The 20,880-nt window shown below is 54.6% G+C and overlaps 2 protein-coding genes and 1 non-coding gene across 7 annotated transcripts; 1 reads left to right on the plus strand and 2 right to left on the minus strand.

Annotated features, from left to right (window-relative positions):
* Positions 1–5,234: 5,234 nt before the first annotated feature.
* Positions 5,235–5,307, minus strand: TRNAV-CAC. Its single transcript has one exon. It is a non-coding gene; the product is annotated as a tRNA-Val (tRNA).
* Positions 5,308–8,299: 2,992 nt separating this feature from the next.
* Positions 8,300–17,643, plus strand: DENND1C (DENN domain containing 1C). Of its 4 annotated transcripts, none has more exons than XM_043911787.1 (23): positions 8,300–8,408; positions 9,270–9,334; positions 9,417–9,460; positions 9,612–9,661; positions 10,241–10,360; positions 10,443–10,512; positions 10,700–10,780; positions 10,876–10,941; positions 11,044–11,097; positions 11,210–11,320; positions 12,140–12,240; positions 12,347–12,392; positions 12,502–12,603; positions 12,693–12,818; positions 13,798–13,902; positions 14,634–14,724; positions 14,824–14,864; positions 15,349–15,420; positions 16,012–16,056; positions 16,126–16,233; positions 16,427–16,506; positions 16,650–16,857; positions 17,156–17,643. In XM_043911787.1, exons 1-23 carry the CDS (start codon positions 8,392–8,394, stop codon positions 17,633–17,635), a joined length of 2,283 nt encoding a protein of 760 aa, XP_043767722.1. In that variant the 5' UTR covers positions 8,300–8,391; the 3' UTR covers positions 17,636–17,643. The 4 variants fall into 4 exon arrangements, with proteins under 4 accessions (XP_043767722.1, XP_043767720.1, XP_043767718.1 ...); XM_043911785.1 differs by having other exon boundaries at positions 16,969–17,620; XM_043911783.1 differs by having other exon boundaries at positions 16,650–17,620.
* On the minus strand, positions 17,623–20,652 carry CRB3 (crumbs cell polarity complex component 3). Of its 2 annotated transcripts, none has more exons than XM_043911789.1 (5): positions 20,507–20,652; positions 20,102–20,283; positions 19,137–19,216; positions 18,481–18,624; positions 17,623–18,142 (listed from the first exon to the last, which is right to left on the minus strand). In XM_043911789.1, the coding sequence occupies exons 2-5, from the start codon at positions 20,181–20,183 to the stop codon at positions 18,071–18,073; spliced, it is 378 nt and encodes a 125-aa protein (XP_043767724.1). In that variant the 5' UTR covers positions 20,184–20,283; positions 20,507–20,652; the 3' UTR covers positions 17,623–18,070. The 2 variants fall into 2 exon arrangements, with proteins under 2 accessions (XP_043767724.1, XP_043767723.1); XM_043911788.1 differs by having other exon boundaries at positions 19,137–19,219.
* Between the last annotated feature and the right edge of the window lie 228 nt (positions 20,653–20,880).

Here is a 20,880-nt window from a genome sequence, read left to right on the forward strand (position 1 = left end):
GGGTGCTTAGTGATGGAGGTGCCACCACTCTCTGTGGGGCATCTTGCAAGTATGGAAAGTTGAAGGGGGAACCTCTAGAAAAGGATGCTGGGGAGATGGTAGCCGTGGGTAGTGCCTCAGGGGCAGTCCTGCCAGAGTAATGGTCACTAAAACACTGAAGCACTTTGATGGCCTGATACATGTCTTATAACCCTCACACCAACCCTGTAAGATCTGAGCTTTTAGAAATTTCCCTGGTCTAGATGCAGTTTCTACCAATGAACCTAATCAGGCTTCCCTGGTAGCTCAGCTGGTAAAAAAAATCTGTCCGCTATGCAGGAGATCCCGGTTCAATTCCTGGGTCAGGAAGATCCTGTGGAGGAGGGCATGGCAACCCACTCCAGCATTCTTGCCTGGAAACTCCCCATGGACAAAAGAGGATGGTGGGCCACAGTCCTTGGGGTCGCAAAGAGTCGGACATGACTGAGCAACTAAGCGCAGATAGCACAATGAACCTAATCACCTCTGGGTGATCCAGAGGTTAGGACTCCTTGCTTTCACTGCACAGGGCACAGGTTCAATCCCTCGTTGGGGAACTAAGATCCCACAAGCTGCATGGCATGGCCAAGAGAAAAAAAAGATTTGAGCTTTTAGACAGTGTATCAGTTAGCCTTTGCTGCATACAAACTAAACACCCCCCCCCCCAAATTTAGGGGCTTAAAGCAACAGCAATTTTTTATTTTGCTCCCAACTCTGCAATTTGGGCAGGGCTTGGAAAGGTAACTTATTGGTGCTCCCTGTGACATTAGCTACAGAATATTCTTGGAGGCTGAGGGGTCTCCTTTCAAGGTGACTGACTCTCACATAGCTGCCAAGTGGATTCCTGGGAGCTCAGTAGGGGCAGGTAGAAGGAGGGTGTCAGGACCTCTCCATGGTCTGCCCAGGCTGGGTTCCTCCAACAGCAAACATCCCATTGCATTTTTTCTAACACCTTTAGAGGTCACTTGCTGTCCTGAGGACTCCTAATTGAAGTGTTCACAAAGGCCTGTCCAGGTTCCAGAGGATAGGCTGTAGACTCCAACTCTTGAGGGTTGAGTAGCAAGATTCTAAAAGAGCATGTGGAACAGAAGCTACAACTATGACCATCTTTAGAAATTACAATTTGCAGCACAGTTTCTTGCCCATGATCCCTTGGTTATGAAGCAGTGACCTGGGATTCAAACTGATAGTTTAAGTCAAGAACTCTGATGGCACTTTATCAGCCAGTGTTTATTGTGGGAAACTCCAGGCACATTAAGTAGAAAGGGAGTGGATACTCAGCAGGAGGACCCTGCTGAGCTCCCAGGCATCCACTTGGAGGCTGTATAATTCATTTAGAGGAGGATTTAGGGGCTTACAGCATCTCTGGAGGGGCTGAGAGAGAGGGTTGTAAGCCAGTGCTCCTTAAATTTGATGTGCAGTAGAGTTACCAGGGGACTTCCCAGGTGGTGCTAGTGGTAAAGAACCCACCGGCCAATGCAGGAGACATAAAAGAAGTGGGTTCGATGCCTGGGTCCAGAAGATCCTTTGGAGGAAGGCAATGGCAACTCTCTCCAGTATTCTTGCCTGGAGAATTCCATGGAGAGAGCAGCCTGGTGGGCTACAGTCCATGAGATCGCATAGAGTCAGACATGACTGAGTGACTCAGCACAGCACAGCAGAGTCACCAGGAAAGCTTTGTATGAACGCAGCTTCCTGAGTTCCACCTTATAATCTCTGATTCAGTAAGGGGCAAGAGGAAGGGGAGAAACTGCACTTTTAACAAGCTCCCAAGTGATGCTGATATTGCTGCCTATGAGGCCCTCTTTGGTGTAGCCCTAGAGTAGGTTGGAACACCACCCTGGGAGCTGCTTCCTCTGCAGACTGGAGAATCAGAGGGCTGCCACCGGAAATAACTGAGTTAAAAAACACCATCACCACCCCCCAAAAAAAACATGCCACCCCAACACCCACAAAGCGACAGAGATAGATCCACTAGGACACTGAACAAAATTAATTAAAATGAACTTAAAACTATTTTTAAATAATTAAACACACACACACTGTTCTGTCTCACTTCTACATTCCAGATCTCTCAGGAGCATTGCTCACGGGTAGAACCTAATTAGCATCCAGAACCAAAGCTGCAAAGAACTCTGGGCAATGTAGTTTTTCCTCCAGCTTCTGGTACACAGGAAGGCAAACTAGGAGGGAGAGAGACATCGAGGGATGCTGAAAGCCAACCCACTTTTCCCACCCAGCTCTTCCACTGGACCACCAGCTCCAGATGGGGCCCCAGCCCCCTCCCTGGGTCCCACTACAGCCAGGAGGAAGACAGCCTGGGGAATCCAGCCTGCAGCCACCCCCATCTCAGCAGGCTCATCACATCACTGGACGGTGGAGCAGAAAGATGATGAACTAGGCAGCAAGCTTGGCTGTCTTTCTTATCCTAAATATAACCTGGCCACAGAAAAACTCCCTATTGTTGTTGTCTAGGCACCAAGTCACGTCCGACTCTTTGCAACCTCGTGGACTGTAGCCCACCAGGCTCCTCTGCCCATGGCATTTCCCAGGCAAGAATACTGGAGTGGGTTCTCGTGCCCTCCTCCAGGGGATCTTCCTGACCCATGGATCAAACCCACATTTCCCAAGTCTCCTGCATTGCAGGCAGATTGGTTACCACTGAGCCACCAGGGAAGCTCTTGTAAAGCAATTATCTTCCAATTAAAAATAAATTTTTAAAAAGTAAAAGATTAAAAAAAGAAGTCAGCCTTGATTCATTGTTTTCTAGACCCAAAACATTCGTCAGATCTTTTGCTGAATCCAGTTGTCTCTGTCTCTAAAATGTGTCCTGACTTTGACCCCTCTTCTCCTTCCCAACCCACTCCGGTATTCTTGCCTGGAGAATCCCATGGATGGAGGGGCCTGGCAGGCTCCATGGGGGTCACAAAGAGTCAGACACGACTGAGCGAGTTCACTCCTCCCATCTACACTCTGGTCTAAGCTGCCATTGTTGCTCACCCAGTCAATCCCCTTCCTCACTTCCCTGGGCTCCCTGCTGCCTGCCACCCACCCCCACTCCCGCCTCCACCCCCTCCCCCAGAGAGCACTGTCCTCCTCCCACAGCAGTCAGAGGAGCCTTTGTATGCAAATAATAACCCTCCCACCCACAACTCCCATCTTACTCAGACTGAAACCCAGACTTCTCACCTTGGTCTCTACTCTGATGATGGCAACCTCCTCACCTTCCCCCTCCCTCCTGAAGGTGAAACTACAGTGGCCTTTTTGTGCTCAGCTCAAAGCAGCTACAGAGCCTTTTCACATGCAGTTCCTGCTCCTTCTTCCCACAGGTGTGCACATGGCTGGCTCCTCCTTCTCCATAGGTTTCAGGTCAAAGGACACCTTCTCAGAGCAGCCTTGCCCTGGCAACTCTAAATTATACCTAGTCCCTTTCCCTCTGTTTTCTCCTATCAGGTGTTTCCCTCATAGCACCTATCACTAACGCAAATTATCTTGTCTATTTCTAGTTTCTTTTGTCTGTCCCCTTCCCTCCCCACTGAAAGGTAAGCTTCAAGGAACCTTGTCTACCTTGCTCACCACATGTGTAGACCAGCTTGTGCCACACAGACATTCAGTAATTATTTGCTGAATGAAGGAGCAAGTGAATCAATGAGACTCCACAACACACTGTGAGGTGTATTCTTTTCCTCCTTTAAAAAAAAATTAAATAAAGATGTATGGGGCTTCCCTGGTGGCTTAGTGGTAAAGAATCTGCTTGCCAGTGCAGGGGACACAGGTTCGATCCCCAGTCCGAGACGATCCCACATGCCACAGAGCACCTAAGCCCATAAGCCACAACTACTGAGCTTGTGCTCTAGGGCCCAGGAGCCACAACTACAGCAACTAGACAATAGCTCCTGCTCGCTGCAACTAGAGAAACACCAGTGAAGACCCAGCATAGCGAAAAATAGATAAAATTATTTTTAAAATAAATAAATAAAGATGTATGAAGTGTATTCATTTATTTATTGGCTGCACCACGTGGCTTGCAGGATCTTAGTCCCTGACCAGGGTTTGAACCCTTGCCCTCCACAGTGAAAGCTCAGAGTTCTAACCACTGGAATGCCAGAGAATTCCCATGTTTTCTCACTTTCAAAGGAAGGAAACAGGGATGTCCCTGGTGGTCCAGTCACTGGGACTCTGATTTTACTGCAGGGGTGAGATTCAGTCCCTGAACCTGAACTTCACCGCCTGGGCAGAAATTCAGTCCCTGATCGGGGAACTAAAATCCCACTAATCACGTGGTGACCAGAATTTTTTTTTCATTTTTAAAATACTTATTTGGTTGTGTTGAATCTTAGTTGTGGCACGTGGGATTTTCACTGAGACGCATAGGCTCTCTAGATGTGGCTCTCAGGCTCAGTAGTTGTGATGTGGGGACTTAGTTGCTCTGAGGCAGGTGGGATCTTAGTTCCCTGACCAAGGATCGAACCTTCATCCCCTGCATTGCAAGATGGATTCTTAACCACTGGACCACCAGGGAAGTCCCTAAATTATTAATTTTTTTTTTATTTTAAAGATAAAGCAAGGAAACAAAGACACAGGGAAGGTGGAAGGTGGCTTCTAAGATGACCCTCAATGATGCCCATCTCCCTGTTCATGCCCTTGTGTTCTCCCCTCCCATTGAGCACAGGCTGGACCTGGAGATTTCTTCTGCCCAACAGGATATGACAAAGGCAATGGGATGCTCCTTCTGAGACTGGCTTACGAAAGCCTGTGACTTCTGCCTTGATGAGTTCTCTATTGCCTTTTCAGCTTGCTTGTTGTGGGGAAGCAAGAAGTAGGTTGGGAAGGTCCCCATGGCAAAAAAAAAAACCTGAGGGTAGCCTCTGGTCGACAGCCAGCAAGGAACTGGGGTGCTCCGTCCACAATAAACTGACACCTGCCAACAGCCACTGTGAGCTTGGAGGCAGATCCTTTTTTGGTCGAGGCATCAGAAGGGACCACAGCCTCGCTGACACCTTATTACAGCAAAGAGACCCCGAAGTACAGGACCTGAATCAGCGGTGTCCAGAGTCCTGGCCCCCATAGAAACTGTCAGATAATAAATGTGTGCTTTTTTATATTTATTATTTATTTGGCTGTGTCAGGTCAGGATCTTTGTAGCACATTCATTGCGGCACGTGGGATCTTCAGCAGTGGCATGTGAATGCTTAGTTGCGGCATGTAGGATCTAGTTCCCTGACCAGGGATTGAACCCAGGCCCCCTGCATTGTGAGTGCAGAGTCTTAGCCACTGGACCACCAGGGAAGTCCCTAAATGTGTGTTCTTTTAAGCCACAAACTACAGGGTAATAGATTACGTAGCCAGACAAAACTAATACAGAGAGGTCAAATGACTTGCCTAAGGTCACAGAGATGTTAAAGAACTAAGTCAGGTCTTGAACCCAAGTATCTCTGACTCCAAAATTACTCTCTTAACCAATTCCCTGACCTGTCTCCCCTAATCATGGACAGAACACACGAAAAGCTTGATTCAGGCGTGACTTTGTACTAAATATAATCACGTGAAATCTCTCATTAAACCTTCATGGGATCTCTGAAACAAGCACCATGTTTACTTATGATACAAATGCAGAAACAGGGGAATTCTCTGGGGGTTCAGAGGTTAAAACTCCTTGCTTCCACTGCACAGGGCACAGGTTCAATCCCTGGTCAGGGAACTAAGATCCTGCATGCTGCACAGCGCAGCCAAAAAAAAAAAAGATGCAGAAACAAGGACAGATAGGGTCCCACTTTCACAAAGGAGCATGAGCTCTTCTCTCTTTCCCACCCCATGGGTTTGCCATTGGATTGCATTGGAGTGAATTTCAGAAATGAAGAAGGATTTGAAATATGTCTGCAAAGGTTATGCCTTAGTTCATTCCAGCCGTTAACAGAACACTATGGACTGGGTGGCTTATCAATAACAAACGTTTTCTTTCTCATAGTTCTGGAAACTGGAAGTCCAAGATCAAGGTGCCGGAAGTTTTTGGTGAGAGCCTGCTTCCTGGTTCACTGATGGCAGTCTTCTTGCCGCGTCCTCACATGGTGGCAGGCGTGATGGATCTCTCTGGCATCTCCTTTATGAGTTTGTTGGAGGTGGTGTTGTTCAGCCACTAAGTCATTTCTGATTCTTTGCGATCCCGTGAACTGCAGTGCACCAGGCTTCTCTGTCTTTCACTATTTCCCAGAGTTTGCGCAAACTCATGTCCATCGAGTCAGTGATGCTATCTAACCAGCTCATCCTCTGTTGCCTCCTTCTCCTCCTGCCCTCAACCTTTCCCTGTATCAGGGTCTTTTCCAGTGAGTCGGCTCTTCATATCTGGTGGCCAAAGTATTGGAGCTTCAGCTTCAGTCTTTCTAATGAATATTCAGGGTTAAGAGGAGACTAATCTAATTCATGGGATTCACCCTCATGATGTAATCATTTTTCCAAAGACCCACTCCCCACCTCCTAATACCATCACCTTAGGGGTAAAGATTTAGCATTGAGAGTTCCCTGGTTGTCCAGTGGTTAGGACTCCGAGATTTCACTGCCATGGCCCTGGGTTCAATGCCTGGTCAGGGAACTAGGATCCATCAAGCCTGGCTGCCCACACCAAAAAAAAGAGAGAGATTCAGCATGTAAATTCAGGGGGCCCCACAAATATGCACTCTATAGCAAGGCCCCAAAGGGTGAAGCAGAGAGGGATGGCCCGGGTATTTTGCACCCCTGATCCCCAGCCCTGACTGGGATCCAGCTCCCTTTAGAAAGAGGGGACCAAGCTGTGATCAGCCTCATCCATCTACATCTTGGCTGGAGGCTTTGGAGGGCTGAATATGTGTGTATATGTCTGTGTGTGTGTTCATATGCTTATGCACTAACTTAACCCCCCACCACCTAGAGTGGAAATACCCTTGCACCCACAGTCACGTGGACAGGCACAGAAGGAAAATCCCCAGTCATCCACATTCTCACTCAGCCTGATGGAGTAGACACAAATTCTACAGGCACACGGACACCATGTTCAACCCCAGATACCCCAGGCCACGCCAGGCCACATGTGGACTCGTGGAAATGCATGCCTCTATCCACACAGACATTCTCAATATCTTGCAGGGAGCCTAGGAGTCTTGAAGACTCTGCTGCATTTTGACTCTGTGGAATTTTTTTAAAAATATGTATTCATTTCATTTGGCTGCACTAGGTCTTTATTGTGGCATGCAAACTCTTACTTGTGGTATGTGGGATCTAGTTCCTTGACCAGGGATTGAACCCAAGCCTTCCGCATTTGGAAGCGTGGATTCTTAGCCACTGGACCACCAGGGAAGTCCCGGTCTGTGGGATTTTGCATGTATGTGCATGACCATACATGTCTCCTGCCTTGGTGTGTCTACGGATCTTTGTTTTTCAACATGACATCTGTCCACCTAGGTGTCTGTCTGTTTCTGAGTCTGCAACACTGTTTGGGTGTGTCTGGCTGTGTGTCTCTGTGTGTGTGTGTGACTATGTCTGGCTATGAATCTGACTTGAGGTTGGGCCCTGACCATGTCTGTCCCTTTGGTACTGCTCTACATCTGTGCCCTGTGCATTTCTGTCTCTTGCCTGGGTCTGTTTCTCTGATATTCCATTTGAATTGACAACTGTGGTCTCTCTGTGTGTGTCTGTTGTCTCTGTCTGGAGCTGTTTGCTGGGTGCAAGCTGTGTGTTATCCCTCTGCACCTGTCATCTGGAGGGACAAGGACTTCTTTACGTGTGTGTTGTCCCTCTGTGCTCGTCACCTTGTGTGCTGCCTTTATAACTGGGTATCTCTCTGTGTCTGTCTGCGGTCTGTCACTGTTCTGGCCTGTTTGTGTTGGTCACTTCCTGGCCATGTGTGTGTTGCCTGTTGGTGCCTGTGTTCTGTCTGCTGTCCATCCACCTTCCTGGTGCCCCCCGGGTCCACTCTCCATCCTGGCTCCCTCTGGCGGTACCATAAGGAACGACCAGTGCAGATGGGCCAAAGTGAAAAGAGTTGAAGGAAGAGGAAGCATTTTAGGCAAACTGTGAGTCCTGGGCTGCTACAGAGAAGGGAAGGTTTGGGTGTGATGGTGGGGACCACACATGGCCCAGCCTGGCAGACCTTGGGGGGTGGGATCTGGCCTCTGAGCCTACAGACCTCTTGCCCACCCATCCTGCGGAAGGCTAGAAGGCAGGACGCCTGGGTCTCTCACAGTGGGTGGGGGCAGAAGCCTTCCTCTGGGGACGTCACTCGTTAAACTTCCTCTCTCAGCCACACAGGAAGCTGAGACGGCTCAGGGCCCAGCCCCGAGAAAGCACAGGCCCCCAGGACCCCTGGGGAAAGGGTCCTGCTGGGCCAGCCCTCCAGGGACCATGGGATCCACAGCCGAGTAAGAGCTGCCCCCTCTCCCATCCTCTGGACCAAGATTCCCAGACCAGGCCTGGGCTGGGGCTGAGGGGAGCAAGGTTGGGGCAGGCCCGGGAGGGACCGTGAGCCACAGGGGCAGGTGGATGGAATCAGAGCAGGACTCAGCTGGCCTACAGTTTGGACTCTGTTCTCAGGCACATTCAGGCCACTCTGGGACTTCTCCCAGTCTCTCTCTCCCTCTCCCTCTGTATGATTAAGTTTGTTCCTCTGAGCATGTGCCTTTTGATACATCTCAGTGATGGGGAGTCTGGCTTCCGGGGTCAGCAGTGGGGGAAGGGGGAATCTGCGAGTCTGTGTGTGTGTGATTGATTGTGTGGGATTTATGTCAGTGTTAGGATGAAGCTCAGCGTGAGGAGGTCCCCATGTCTAGGACTGTGTATCTGCACTCCCTCCCCATCCTCTTTCTCTGTCTCTCTCTCTCTGAGCCCAGTCCCTGAAGCCTCTGCACAGTAGTGGAGGGAGAGGGCCAGGGGAGGAAGGCAGAGATGGCAGGCTTCCCAGGAGGATCAGGGCAGGGCACACTGCCCTCTTTCCTTTGATAGGAAACCTGGGGTCAGTCCCCAGGGCCCCATGAAGTCTTGGGGCAGGGCCTCGCACGTATACCCAGTGACCCAACCAGCTGTGAAAGAAAAGGGGGATGTTATTCACCTTCACACTGGCTCAGTCACACATGCACACAGTCTTACCTGGAGAGTCCGATCTTTTCAGGCAAACACAATATAGAATTGCACACACACATACACACACAGACACAATCACACACATGTGCGGGCACACACAGAAGCAAGTCCCTGGACCCACTAAACCCTTTTCTGTCCCACAGAGGGGGTCCCCCTGCCCTGTTTGATTGGTTCTTCGAAGCAGCCTACCCTGCCTCCCTGCAGGAAGGTGAGTCAGGGGCCGTCGCTGGAGGAGGGGAGATGGAGGGTGGGCCTGGGGCCCTGCACTTAGTAGCTCATTTTCCGAGCAGATCCCCCCATCCTGCGGCAGTTCCCCCCAGACTTCCAGGACCAGGTATGCAGGCTGGCTCCTTTCTTCCCCCAGGGCCAGGGCCTGTTCCCTGGGGGGAGGGGACCCAGTGTCTCGGACCGGGACCACCACCGGGAGCTCTGCGGTGGGGCCCAACCCAAGTGGCCAAGCAGTGTGTGCTTCTCTTCATCCCCAGGAATCTATGCAGATGGTGCCTAAATTCTGCTTCCCTTTTGATGTGGAAAGGTATGGAAGGAAGCAGACCTCCGAGGACCCAGGGATCCAGACCTCTCATGGACCCCTCAGTTCTCAAACACCCAGAGACTCAGACAGCAGCGCTCATATGCTCAGGGATCTGAAATTCAGGGGCCTAGGGACTCTGACAAATAGTGACCTATACACAAAGGGACTCATTTACCCAGGGACTCAGGGTTCCAAAGGCCCAGGGATTCAGGGGCCCAGGAATCCAGGGGTCCAGGGACCCAGGGCCTCAGGGGCTCAGAGATCCAGGGACTCAGGGACCCAGGGGCTCAGGGATCCAGGGACTCAGGGACCCAGGGGCTCAGGGATCCAGGTACTGAGGGGCCCAGGGGCTCAGGGACCCAGAGGCTTGGAGATTCAGGGGCTTTGGGATCCAGGGACTCAGAGAACCAGGGACAGAGGGACCCAGGGACTCAGAGAACCAGGGACCCTGTCAACTAGGGACCTATACGCCCAGGGCCCCAGACTGATGGACACAGTATAAGGAGCACTGTCAGGGGCATGGAGGGGAGGGGGTTCACAGGGCTGGGATGCCCAGGTCTCTGACAGCCTTTCTGCTCCCAGGGAGCCCCCCAGCACCGCCGTGCAGCATTTCACCTTCGCGCTCACGGATCTGACCGGCACTCGAAGGTTTGGTTTCTGCCGCCTGCGGGCTGGTGCTCTCAGCTGTGTCTGTATCCTCAGGTGTGGGAGATGGGGGTCTGGGGGTGGGGGTTGGGGCCTCTGCCCAGGGGCACTACATGGAAACTGTGTCCACTCTCCACAGCCACCTGCCTTGGTTTGAGGTGTTCTACAAGGTGCTGAACACAGTGGGGGACCTCCTGGCCCAAGACCAAGTGAGACCAACCCTCCCTGTCATTTCTGCAGGAGTCCCAGCCCCTCCCCGCCCACCACCACCACCCAAGCCCTCAGCCTCCCAGGCCTGACCTGGGCCCCTTGACTCCTCCCAGACCACCCAGCCTGAGTCAAGAGCCTCAGAGTCCCCAACCCATGTCCTGGCTCAGACATTCCACCCCCACCCAGGTCTCAGAGGTGGATGAACTTCTTCTGAATCTGCTGCAGCAGCCCCTTCCTGGGACCCAGGCATCATTAGGTCTAGAGCTGGTGAGTACTCCTCACCCCTGGGCAGCGGTGGACCTCTGGTGGCGCGATAGGCTGTACCCAGGCCCTGAGGAGTACACTCCACACCTCTCCCCCAGGGCAGTGGACTGAAGATTGCCAGTGCACAAGGCCTGCAGCCCCCTGTCCCTGGGAAGAACATGTCGGTGAGCAGAGATGGGGAACCCTGGAAGGTTGGGATCCACGTGAGGACAATCCACTGACTGATCGGTCCTCCCCCTCGCCCTGTTCCCCCAATCCCTCGCTAGCTGTCCTGCTTCGTGGCCCCCGACTCCGGCCGCCTGCCATCCATTCCTGAGAACGTGAGTAGAGACCCCGGGAGGGAGTTCTCGGGGAGGGTAGAGGTCCAGAAACCAGGAGGGGGCTGTGAGATCCTGTGGTCCCTCGTGTCCAGCATCTGTCTCTTTTCTTCAGAGGAACCTAACGGAGCTGGTGGTGGCGGTGACCGACGAGAACATCGTGGGACTGTTCGCCGCCCTCTTGGCAGAGCGAAGGGTCCTGCTCACGTCTAGCAAACTGAGCACAGTGAGGCGGGGGTCGCCGGTCCAGGGAGGGAGAGACGCCTCGCTTGGCCTCTAGGGGCGGGACAACCGGGGCGGATTCCTAGCTCTAACCCCATTAGGCGAGACCCGAGGACAAAGTCCTGGCTCTGCGCCTTTGAAGGTCATGGTTGCGTTGAACCCTGGTTCCACCTTGCTGGGGGAAATCTGAGGGGGATGCTGTATAGTCTGGCTTTGGTGCGCTGAGTCCAGGCTCCACCCACTACGGGCCGGAACAAGACTGGCTCCGCCCCCCGAAGGGTGAGCGCAAGGGGGCCTAAATTCTAGCTCCGCCCCTAGCGAGGAAGGACGGGGGACTTGGAGGTTGCAAGCTGGCCCCACCCCTAGGGGCGGGACCAGGGAGGGACTGAATTCTAGCTCCACCTCTTTAGGGGTGGGGTCAGTGAGGCTAACCGTTGCTCCACCCCCAGAGGCCGGACCAGGTCCGGCTCAATTCTGCTTCTTTCAGGATGGGGTTGGTGGGCTGGGTGGCTGTCCTACCCCTAAAGGAGAGTGATCCGGAGAGTTGAATATTAGCTTCGCCCCCTAGAGAGAAAGAGACTAACACGTGCCGAGTCCTGGCACCACCTGCCTCCAGCACTGTAGTTTGCAGAATTATTGGCCTTCACGTGAAAGCGTTTGAGTTTTCACTTCTTACCCAGTATTCGCTGAGGAAGGGGGTGGAGGGAGACAGGAGACTGAGGACGTGAGGAATGGAGTCGGGGGAGCCACCGTCCCAGCGAGGAATCCTTGAAGTTGGGAGTCCAGGCTCTGACTCCAAGGGGTCCCCTCCACCCGTCCCCAGCTGACCTCCTGTGTCCACGCGTCCTGCGCTCTCCTGTATCCCATGCACTGGGAGCACGTGCTGATTCCCACGCTGCCGCCGCATTTACTGGACTACTGCTGGTGAGGGGCGGGGCCTGGGGAGGGGGCAGGGCTTGGGGAAGAAGCCTGGGGTCCTGGGGACCCGGGGGCGGCGCCTGCGTAACCGGACTCCCTCGGTCGTCCGCAGCGCGCCTATGCCCTACCTCATCGGAGTGCATGCCAGTCTCGCTGAGGTAAGAGGGAGTGGGCCTGGATGGCACGGGGGGGGGGCGGAGTGTGTACCCTTCCCCTCCCGAGATCCTCGGGCCCTGAGCGGCCACCCCCTCCGACTCCCCAATGCAGAGAGTGCGGGAGAAAGCCCTGGAGGACGTCGTGATGATGAACTTGGACTCCAATACTTTGGAGACACCTTTCGACGACGTGCAGGCCCTGCCCCCAGACGTGGTCAGTGTCACCCGCCCCCCAGCCTACTGCCACATCCGGTTGGCAAGGCCCTGCACCTGCCTGCTCAGCGCTGCCCCCTTGGCCCCCAGGTGTCTCTACTGAGGCTGCGGCTAAGGAAGGTCGCGCTGGCCCCTGGGGAAGGGGTGTCCCGTCTCTTCCTCAAAGCCCAGGCCCTGCTCTTCGGAGGGTACCGCGATGCCCTCGTCTGCAGCCCGGTGAGTAGCAGGAACGAGAAGGAAGCAGCCCCGTGGGTGCCTGCAGGATTCAGAATAATAATACCTAGTTTTTACGGAGTGCTTACTTTGAGCTTCCGTTTGCGTGCTAAGTTGCTTCAGTCGTGTTCGACTCTGCAACCCCATGGACTATAGCCCTCCAGGCTCCTCTGTCCATGGGGTTCTCCAGGCAAGAATACTGGAGTGGGTTGCCATTTCCTTCTCTAGCGCTTCTGTTTGCTCATCTGTAAAATGGGACCCCAATAGTACCCACCCAAAAAGGTCCTAAGTGTCTGAAATGCTCGGACAGTGCTTGGCACGTCTCAATAGATAAACACTAGGTTTTACAGTTGCTCTTATTATCTCAATGCTCATAAAAATACAATGAGAGGGATACTATTATGGCCCCAGTTTACATATGAAAAAACCAAGGCTTGGCGAAAACCCACAGCAGGTGGGTGTTGAAGCCAGGGCTTTGATCTGCTGACTTTCAACCCTGACACCCTCCCACCCCTACCCCCAGTTTCTCACAACTGTTCTATAAAGAGGTTGTCGGGGAGTTCGATCATTTGAGAATCTGATGTTCCAGTCAGCTCTGCCCTTGAGCTCAGCCGGAAACGGTGCATTTCTCCTCCTCCTCCGTCTCCACTCCAGGCTAGCCCCCTTGTTTGTTTGTTGCCTGGATCAGCGCTCTCATCGAGTCTCTATAAGTCTCCTCTCCGGGTTCTCACCCTCGCGCTCCATAGTCTGACCTCCTCGCAACCTCCAGAAGTCACTTGGGAGCATGAGTCAGGTCCCATCTGCCACCTCCCTCCGGGTAAAAGCTCAGGTCCTCCCTGCTGCCCATGAAGTCCTGCTGGAGTTCAAGCACACAGAGGCACTCCATCAGTGTTCGCCGCGCAGAGGGACGGTAGAATAAGGAAGGCAGAATAAGGGATCCAGGAGAGCCGCGAGGAGCTTAGAATTCGAGTCCTTCTTCCAGGGCCAGCCTGTCACCTTCAGTGAAGAAGCCTTCTTGGCCCAGAAACCTGGGGCGCCGCTGCAGGCCTTCCACCGGCGGGCTGTCCACCTGCAGCTATTCAAACAGGTGGGCCGGAGCCTTGGGGGCGGGGCTGAGGCTGGGGGGCGGGGCTAGAGGCGCTGATGCGCGCATCCCAGAGGGCGGAGCCGGGGCTGGAGGGATGGACGCCTGGGCTCACTGGGCGGGGCAAGAGTTGGCCCAGCCGGACCCTCCACTCCAGGGTCTCCGGGGTGGGAGAGGCATGAATTCTCGGATCTCTAAAAATGGAAGCCCCTGATCTGAGTTCCTAGGGATAAGCTTTACTTCTAGGTCACTGAGGAGATTGGGCTGGAACCAAATTATTGAGTCCTAACGTGGGGGCCTCCTGGATCGAGGATGGAGGTTCATATCAGACTCTCTTTGCGGGGAAGGGAGGCAGGCTGGCCTCTTGGACCCCAGGGATGGGGGGAGGGGGAGGTAGAACCGGACTTTCGGGTTCTTGGGAGAAAGTTGGATGAACTTCAGTGTCCTTCAGGGCGAACTGGCTTCTAGAGTCCCTGGAGGTGGAGCCGACCTCTTCCCAGGGTCACAGAGAGGTGGCAGGCATGTATGGAGTCTGGTCCCTGAAGACAGATCCTGACTTGGGGTGGGGAGGGGCGGACCTCTGGCTTGTTGAGGTGGGCTCCAGACTCCTGGGGCCTCATGTTGGGGAAGGGTGGGGCCAAGGATGTCTTCTATGTCTTGATGGGAGTAGATCCCTAGAATTCGCATTCTAATGTTTTGGGCACCCTGATTTCCTGTTTCTCCCACACCCCCAGTTCATCGAAGGCCGACTGGAGAAGCTGAACACAGGTGAAGGCTTCTCAGACCTCTTCGAGCAGGAGATCACTTGTAGTGGGGCCTCCTCAGGTAAGCTCTGCACCTGGCCTCAGAGCCCCCACCCACCAGCGCCCCTGCTTAAGCCCACCCACCCTGAAAATGCTATACTCTCTGCTCTCTTCTCTGCAGGGACACTCCGCTCCTACCAGCTTTGGGCAGACAACCTGAAGGTAGTACCACCACTTTTAGCATTTATCGCAAGATTAAATTAAACCCATAGCCATCCTCACTATACCCATTTATAGAAAGAGGTGAAAAAAATCAAGACTCAGGGAGAGGGACTTCCCTGGCGGTCCAGCAATTAGGACTCTGCGCTTCCAATGCAGAGGGCAGGGGAGTTTGATCCCTGGTCAGAGAACTAAATCCCACATACCACACACACACAAAAAAACACACAACAAACAAAAAACCTCTATGCCTATGGTGATAGTTATGCAACCACTGTAAACCTACCAAAAATCATTGAGTTGTGCAACTAAGGCAAGTGACTTGTATGGTGTGTAAATTATAACTCAGGTTTTTAATTTATTTAATAAAAAAGAAGATTCAGAGAGGGAGAAGGGTTTTTCCAGCAACACACAGCCCAGGTGGGCAGGGGGGGTCTAGGATAACCCCACGTGCCTATGCCTCTCTTCCTTGGCTTTCTCTCCACAGAAAGGGGGTGGTGCCCTTCTGCACTCCGTCAAGGCCAAGACCCAACCAGCTGTCAGGAACATGTACCGCTCGGTGAGGCTGGGGTGGACAGACCAGTTACCAGGGTGACCAAGCCAGAGGATGTTTTAACCTCCCGTTTAGAGGACAGTTTATCAGAACTGAACCAGCAGTTAAACCACTTGCAATGTTTCCTACTTTTATTTTCCATTGACTGTGTTCTTTCACATTTGTCAGATCACGTCTTTCCTATTTAAAAATGATCACCAGGATTCTTTGGCAAACATCTTGGGGTATTCCTTCTGAGACACTAACATTCCTGCTTCCATGCTTAGTGTTTTGTTTTTCTCCCAAATCCAAAAGTTTCCTGGGACCAGCTCCCGCAGCTCAGAACCATCTGTTGAATTTTTATTCTTTGCTCGGCTTTTGAACACTGACTTTTTACGGTGTTCCGGCTTTGCCACTCCCTGTTTCATTTGGGGGTTATCTCCTCCTTTTGTATTAGTCAAAGAGGCATGTTTGTATTGACTCCTTAGCTGGTACAGGGGGATTCTGAATGTATTTTGAGACACCCATGAGCAGATGGCAAGACGAATCTGTCCTTTAGGGGTGGAGGGCCTGGTTCTCAATTGCCCGTGTCAAATCACTCTTTTGGCTCCTCCATAGGCGAAGAGCGGCTTGAAGGGTGTGCAGAGTCTTCTCATGTACAAGGTAAAGTCAGTGGCCAATGCCAGGGGGCAGTGGGGGGAAGCATTCCTGGCTTACCCACTCTCTTCCTAGGAAGGGGACTCTGGCCTGCAGAGAGGGGGCTCCTTGAGGGCCCCTTCTCTCACCAGCCGCTCAGATCGCCTGCAGCAGCGCCTGCCTATCACCCAGCACTTTGGACAGGTAAGCCCCCTCCCACCTAGTGCCAATGCACACCCCTGGAATTATCACCAAGTCCTTCTCCCCTTCCCTGCCTCCAACCAGACATCTCAACTACCCCCAAATGGGGTGCCCACACCATCCCCCATTTACAGAGCCCCCCTGATTCTGTAGCTCCTGAGGCCCCACCCCCAGCCCCCAAATATGTCCTTTGCAGAACCGGCCCCTTCGCCCTAGGAGTCGTCCTAGCAGGAGACTCAGGCTGGAAGAGAAACCTTCTGAGTCCCTGGAAGAGAGGTAAGACTCCAAGGCAGGGGGTGGGGGGGTGGATAGTGTTGGAAGTGGGGGCCAGGACTGATGGGAAAGTGGGTCCCTGGACTCCAGACACTTCAGGGCAGCTGCTCTGGGGCAGAAACCTGAGGCTGCCCATCCTCACCCAGGACACCCCCCCTGAGCCCAGAGGATGCTCAGGACCCATGGGCAGAGGAAGCGCTAGACGGCAGCTTCCTGGGGTCTGGAGAAGAACTGGATCTGCTAAGTGAGATATTGGACAGCCTGAGCACGAGAGCCATGCGGACCAGTAGCCTGCGGCCCAGCCAGAGTTTAGACTGCTGCCACAGAGAAGACTTGGACAGCTGCCTCAGCCTGGTGAGACCCCCACTCCCTGGCCCCCAAGTCCTTCCCCATTTGTCCATCCAACCTGCCAGCACCTGCTTCATCCAAAAGCCAGCAACCTGCCCATCTCCCGTCCCCACCCAGCCTGACATACCGGGAAGATCAAGTTGGCAAGCGGATGACGACAAACTGCCAGAGCCCCAGTCCCTGTCCCTGCTGCCTCTGCACAACCCCCAGCCTTCAGATGCCACAAGCTCCGGGAAGCACCCCACTTGCCAACTGCCCTCAGAGGCCAGCCCAGAAATCGAGTCTCCATCCCAGTCTTTGACAGTTTCTGCAGACCCCAGCAGCAAAGAGGACCCTGGATCGTCTCCCACAGAGCCCCAGCCTCTCCGCTTCTCCCCTCCCCATGAAGCAACTGAAGAATCCACAGCCCAGGAGGACCCCTGCTCCCAGCTCTTGGCAGCACCCAGCCAGCCCAGCCCTCCAGAAAGCCCCCAACCTGAGCCCAACTTGGGTGTTACCTGGACATCCCAAGCCCTTGATTCTTTCTCGGATCCGGGTTCTCCAGAGAACCCCAGAGCCTCACCTTCAGAGGGCCTGCTCGCAGTTCACCTCCAGCCCCTCGAGGAGCCAGAAGCCCCCAGGTCACCAGCTGCACCTGCAAGCAACTGGCAGGAACCCCAGGCCAGGAGCGGACCCAGAGTCGCTGAGCTTAAAAAGTGTTTTGAAGTTTAAGGACCAAGGGTCTGGGAGAGACTCTGGCCCCTTGTTAATAAAGCCTCAAGAGCCCAAAGCTGGGTTTTCCTGATGAGTTTATCTGGGAGCCCTCTTTTGCTCAGAAACCCACACCACTCACCACCTCCCCTCCTGAGGCAACCTCAGGCTGGCTCTTAGGTGCAGCTAAAAGCCCCTCCCTTCCATGAAGCCCTCCCAACCCCTAGGACCCTTGAGAACTTAGAATTCCTCTCCCAACCGCCTATGTGCCCTGTAGGAGTCTCCTTCATCTAGGCTAATTCCTACTCCTACCAGCCCACAGGAAGGTCTTATAATATCTCACCACCCACTATAGAGATATATGTGTAAAGTGAGCAGCCTCAGTGTCCTCTGCCATCAAGGGCACAGTCTTAGAAGCACCTTCTTCCCTTCTATTGTTAAGCACTGGGTGGGTTTGATTGCCCAGGGAGGGCTCTGCCTTCCCCCAAGGTCACACAACCAGGAAGGGTGATGGGTAGAGGAAGGGGACCTAGATGGGCAGGCAGCCCCGCACCGTCTCCTTGGAGTCCTGGGGAGCCCGGGCCTCAGCTGCGTGGGAGAACTGAAAGGAAAGGAGAGGGGGGGAGTGTCGGGCCTGTGCGGCAGCGGGACAGATAACCGATGGTGCAGCAAGCGAGGAGGTGGGTCCCCAGCCCTGGCACCCCAACTGCAGGCAGAGTCAAGCAGAGGCGGCATGCTGCGCAGGGCCCGCCCGGCAGGTGCCCCGTGGCCCCCCAAGTCCTCCGGAACCATCAGAGGCCGGTGTCTCGGTGGCTGTGAGAGAGCGAGCGCCGGGCAGTCCTGAGCAGTGGTGGTGGCTGCGGCCGGCCCCAGCCTTCAGATGAGCCGCTCCTCGGGCGGCAGCTTCAGGTTGGGGGGCGGTGGAGCTCGGGCACCCACCTGCTCCTCACTGCTGGGCCGGTAGGTGCCCTCTGTTTGCCTCTTCTCCCGTAGCTTCCGCACCAGCAGGACCAGACCCACAGCCAGGAGCAGGGCAGCCAGGAGGGAGAAAACCACGATGATGGCAGTGGTGGCCTCCTGTGACTGCGGGGGAGGGGGGGCGGGTGTGAGCTACCCCTGAACCTGGACATCCTGTCCACCCCCTGACCGACCGCAAGAAGCCTCTGGGGGTGGTAATCCCCGCCCCCAACACCTGCCGCCTTGGGTGACTGGGTTCCTTCCCCCAGGGTTCCTGATCCCCATCTATCATACCTGGGCTCCCAGGCTCTTCCACCTGCTGTGTCTGGGGTCCTCCTTTCAAGTGCCTGCCACACCTAAGCTTCTAGCTCCCCCCTCTCCCTGCCGGAGAGGCACAGGGGGCTCCTGACCTTGCCAGGCAGGGTATTCTTGCTCACTCCCTTCCAGGCATTCTTGGTCTCCTCATTTGCCAAGTTGGCCTTCTGGTCTCTCCCACAGGGTTCTCCAATGCCTCCCCCCACCAAACCCAACCAGTCACCCCTGAAAGTCTAGGCCCTCCCATCCACTACCTGAGGGACTCCTCAATAAAATCCCTTCTGCCCTCCTCCCCTATATACCACCCTCCCCACTCAACTCACCAGGGCTCCATTGGAGCCAGGGCTGGGGCCAGAGGGCAGAGTGGTGGTGTTCACACTTGAAGTGCTCGGTGTCATAGAAACTGCTGGGGAGTGGTAGAGAAGACAATGCTAAGTTGCTCTGTTGCTAAGTTGTTCCTCTGTCCACCAGATTTTTCAGGCAAGAATACTAGAGCGGGTTGCCATTTCCTCCTCCATGGGACCTTCCCGGCCCAGGGATCGAACCCACAGCTCCTTCATGGCAGGTGGATTCTTTACCTGCTGAGCCATCTGGGAAGCCCCAGAGAAAATGAATGAACACCCATCTATTCCTTCCCATCTGGAAACATCTTCATCATCCTTGGGCATTTCTCCTCACTAGAACTCTGCCCTTCTGAGTCTTTCATTCTGTGGGTACCCTCCATGAAGGGGATGGCCCCACTGTAATCAATCAACAGCAGTTTGCAGTTTGCACTGAGTTGGGGGCTATTATAATGGATAGTGTCCGGAAACCCAACCCTTCCCCCCCACAACCCACCTCCCCGGCCCTCCCTCAGCCCTTAAGGAGCTGGGCGGATCCTGTATTTCCCCGGAGTGTCTGACTCACACACCTCCCCCCAGGCACCCGAAACTAGAATAGAGGGCAGAAAGGCAGGGTCCACACCTTAGGCCAGTCTGCTCAACCTGGGCCGAAAGCCCCAGGCAGGCTTCCTCCTGATTCGCATTTCCCCAGAGTCCTCAACCTTACTGAGACTCCGGCCCGCAGGCCTCCTCTCCCGGCAGCTCACAATTCCACCCAACTCAGGAATTCTCCTAGACCAACTCCAACCGTCCGAGGAAGGACACAGAAATTCTAACCCTCCAGCTCTGGCTCTATCGACTCCTGCTCCCAAGGCATCACATGCCCGCTCTGGGTTCTTGACCTCTCAGTGTTCCATGGACACAGCTCTTCAGAGCCCAGACCCCCAACGCCCCGGACCGGTACCTACCTTGGCCCCCGACCCGGCCCCAGCGGGCCAGCAGCACTGGCAGGCCGAACGCCAGGAGCGGCTCCAGGCTCGGGCTCGCCATGGGCCGGGTGACAGGCTGGTGGCACAGGGAAGGGGCTTGTCGCGGGCGCCGCTCCTACCGCATCTCCGGACGGGGGTACCTTCGACCCCGCACCTGGGAACTGAAGGAGAAAGGCCAGGGCGTGGGGGAGAGGGCCGGATCCAGGCATAGGCCCCTGGGAGGGGCGACCCGTGCCGGCCACCCGCGAGTCCCGCCCCGCCCCGCCGCCAGAGGTCAGAGATTAAAGATTAACTCGGGGCGGCGCGTTCCTGGGCTAGGGAAAGGGGAAGGGGAGGGAAGGGGGGAGGGGGCGGCAGGCCCAGGCTCACGACCTGCCTCCCTACCTGGTCCGGGCGCCTTTGACCTCGTTCCGGGTCTGGATGCCGGTCCTTCGCTCGAACCCTCGGTACGTCGGTCAGTGGCTGGGTCGCACTGTTCCAGCTCCGCCCGCTCACGTGACCCGGAAAGTTTAGTCACTCACCTGGGAGGGGAGCGCACTTCCGGCTTCTGCACCTGAGCCTAGATGAGAGGGCGGGGCCTAGCGGGGGCGGGGCCGCGCCACGGACGCACCTGTAACGGGAACCCAATCCTACAATCGGAAGGCGTAAAAAGAAGTGTAAGCGCGCAGGTGTAAAAGCGGCCTCTCACCTGCACTGCCGGCACACCTGTAGAATTGTCCAGGTGTGGAAACACACAGGGCATGGAGACATCGGTGTGT

This window comes from Cervus elaphus, chromosome 9 (genome assembly GCF_910594005.1).
Source record: "Cervus elaphus chromosome 9, mCerEla1.1, whole genome shotgun sequence".
NCBI lineage: Eukaryota > Metazoa > Chordata > Mammalia > Artiodactyla > Cervidae > Cervus > Cervus elaphus.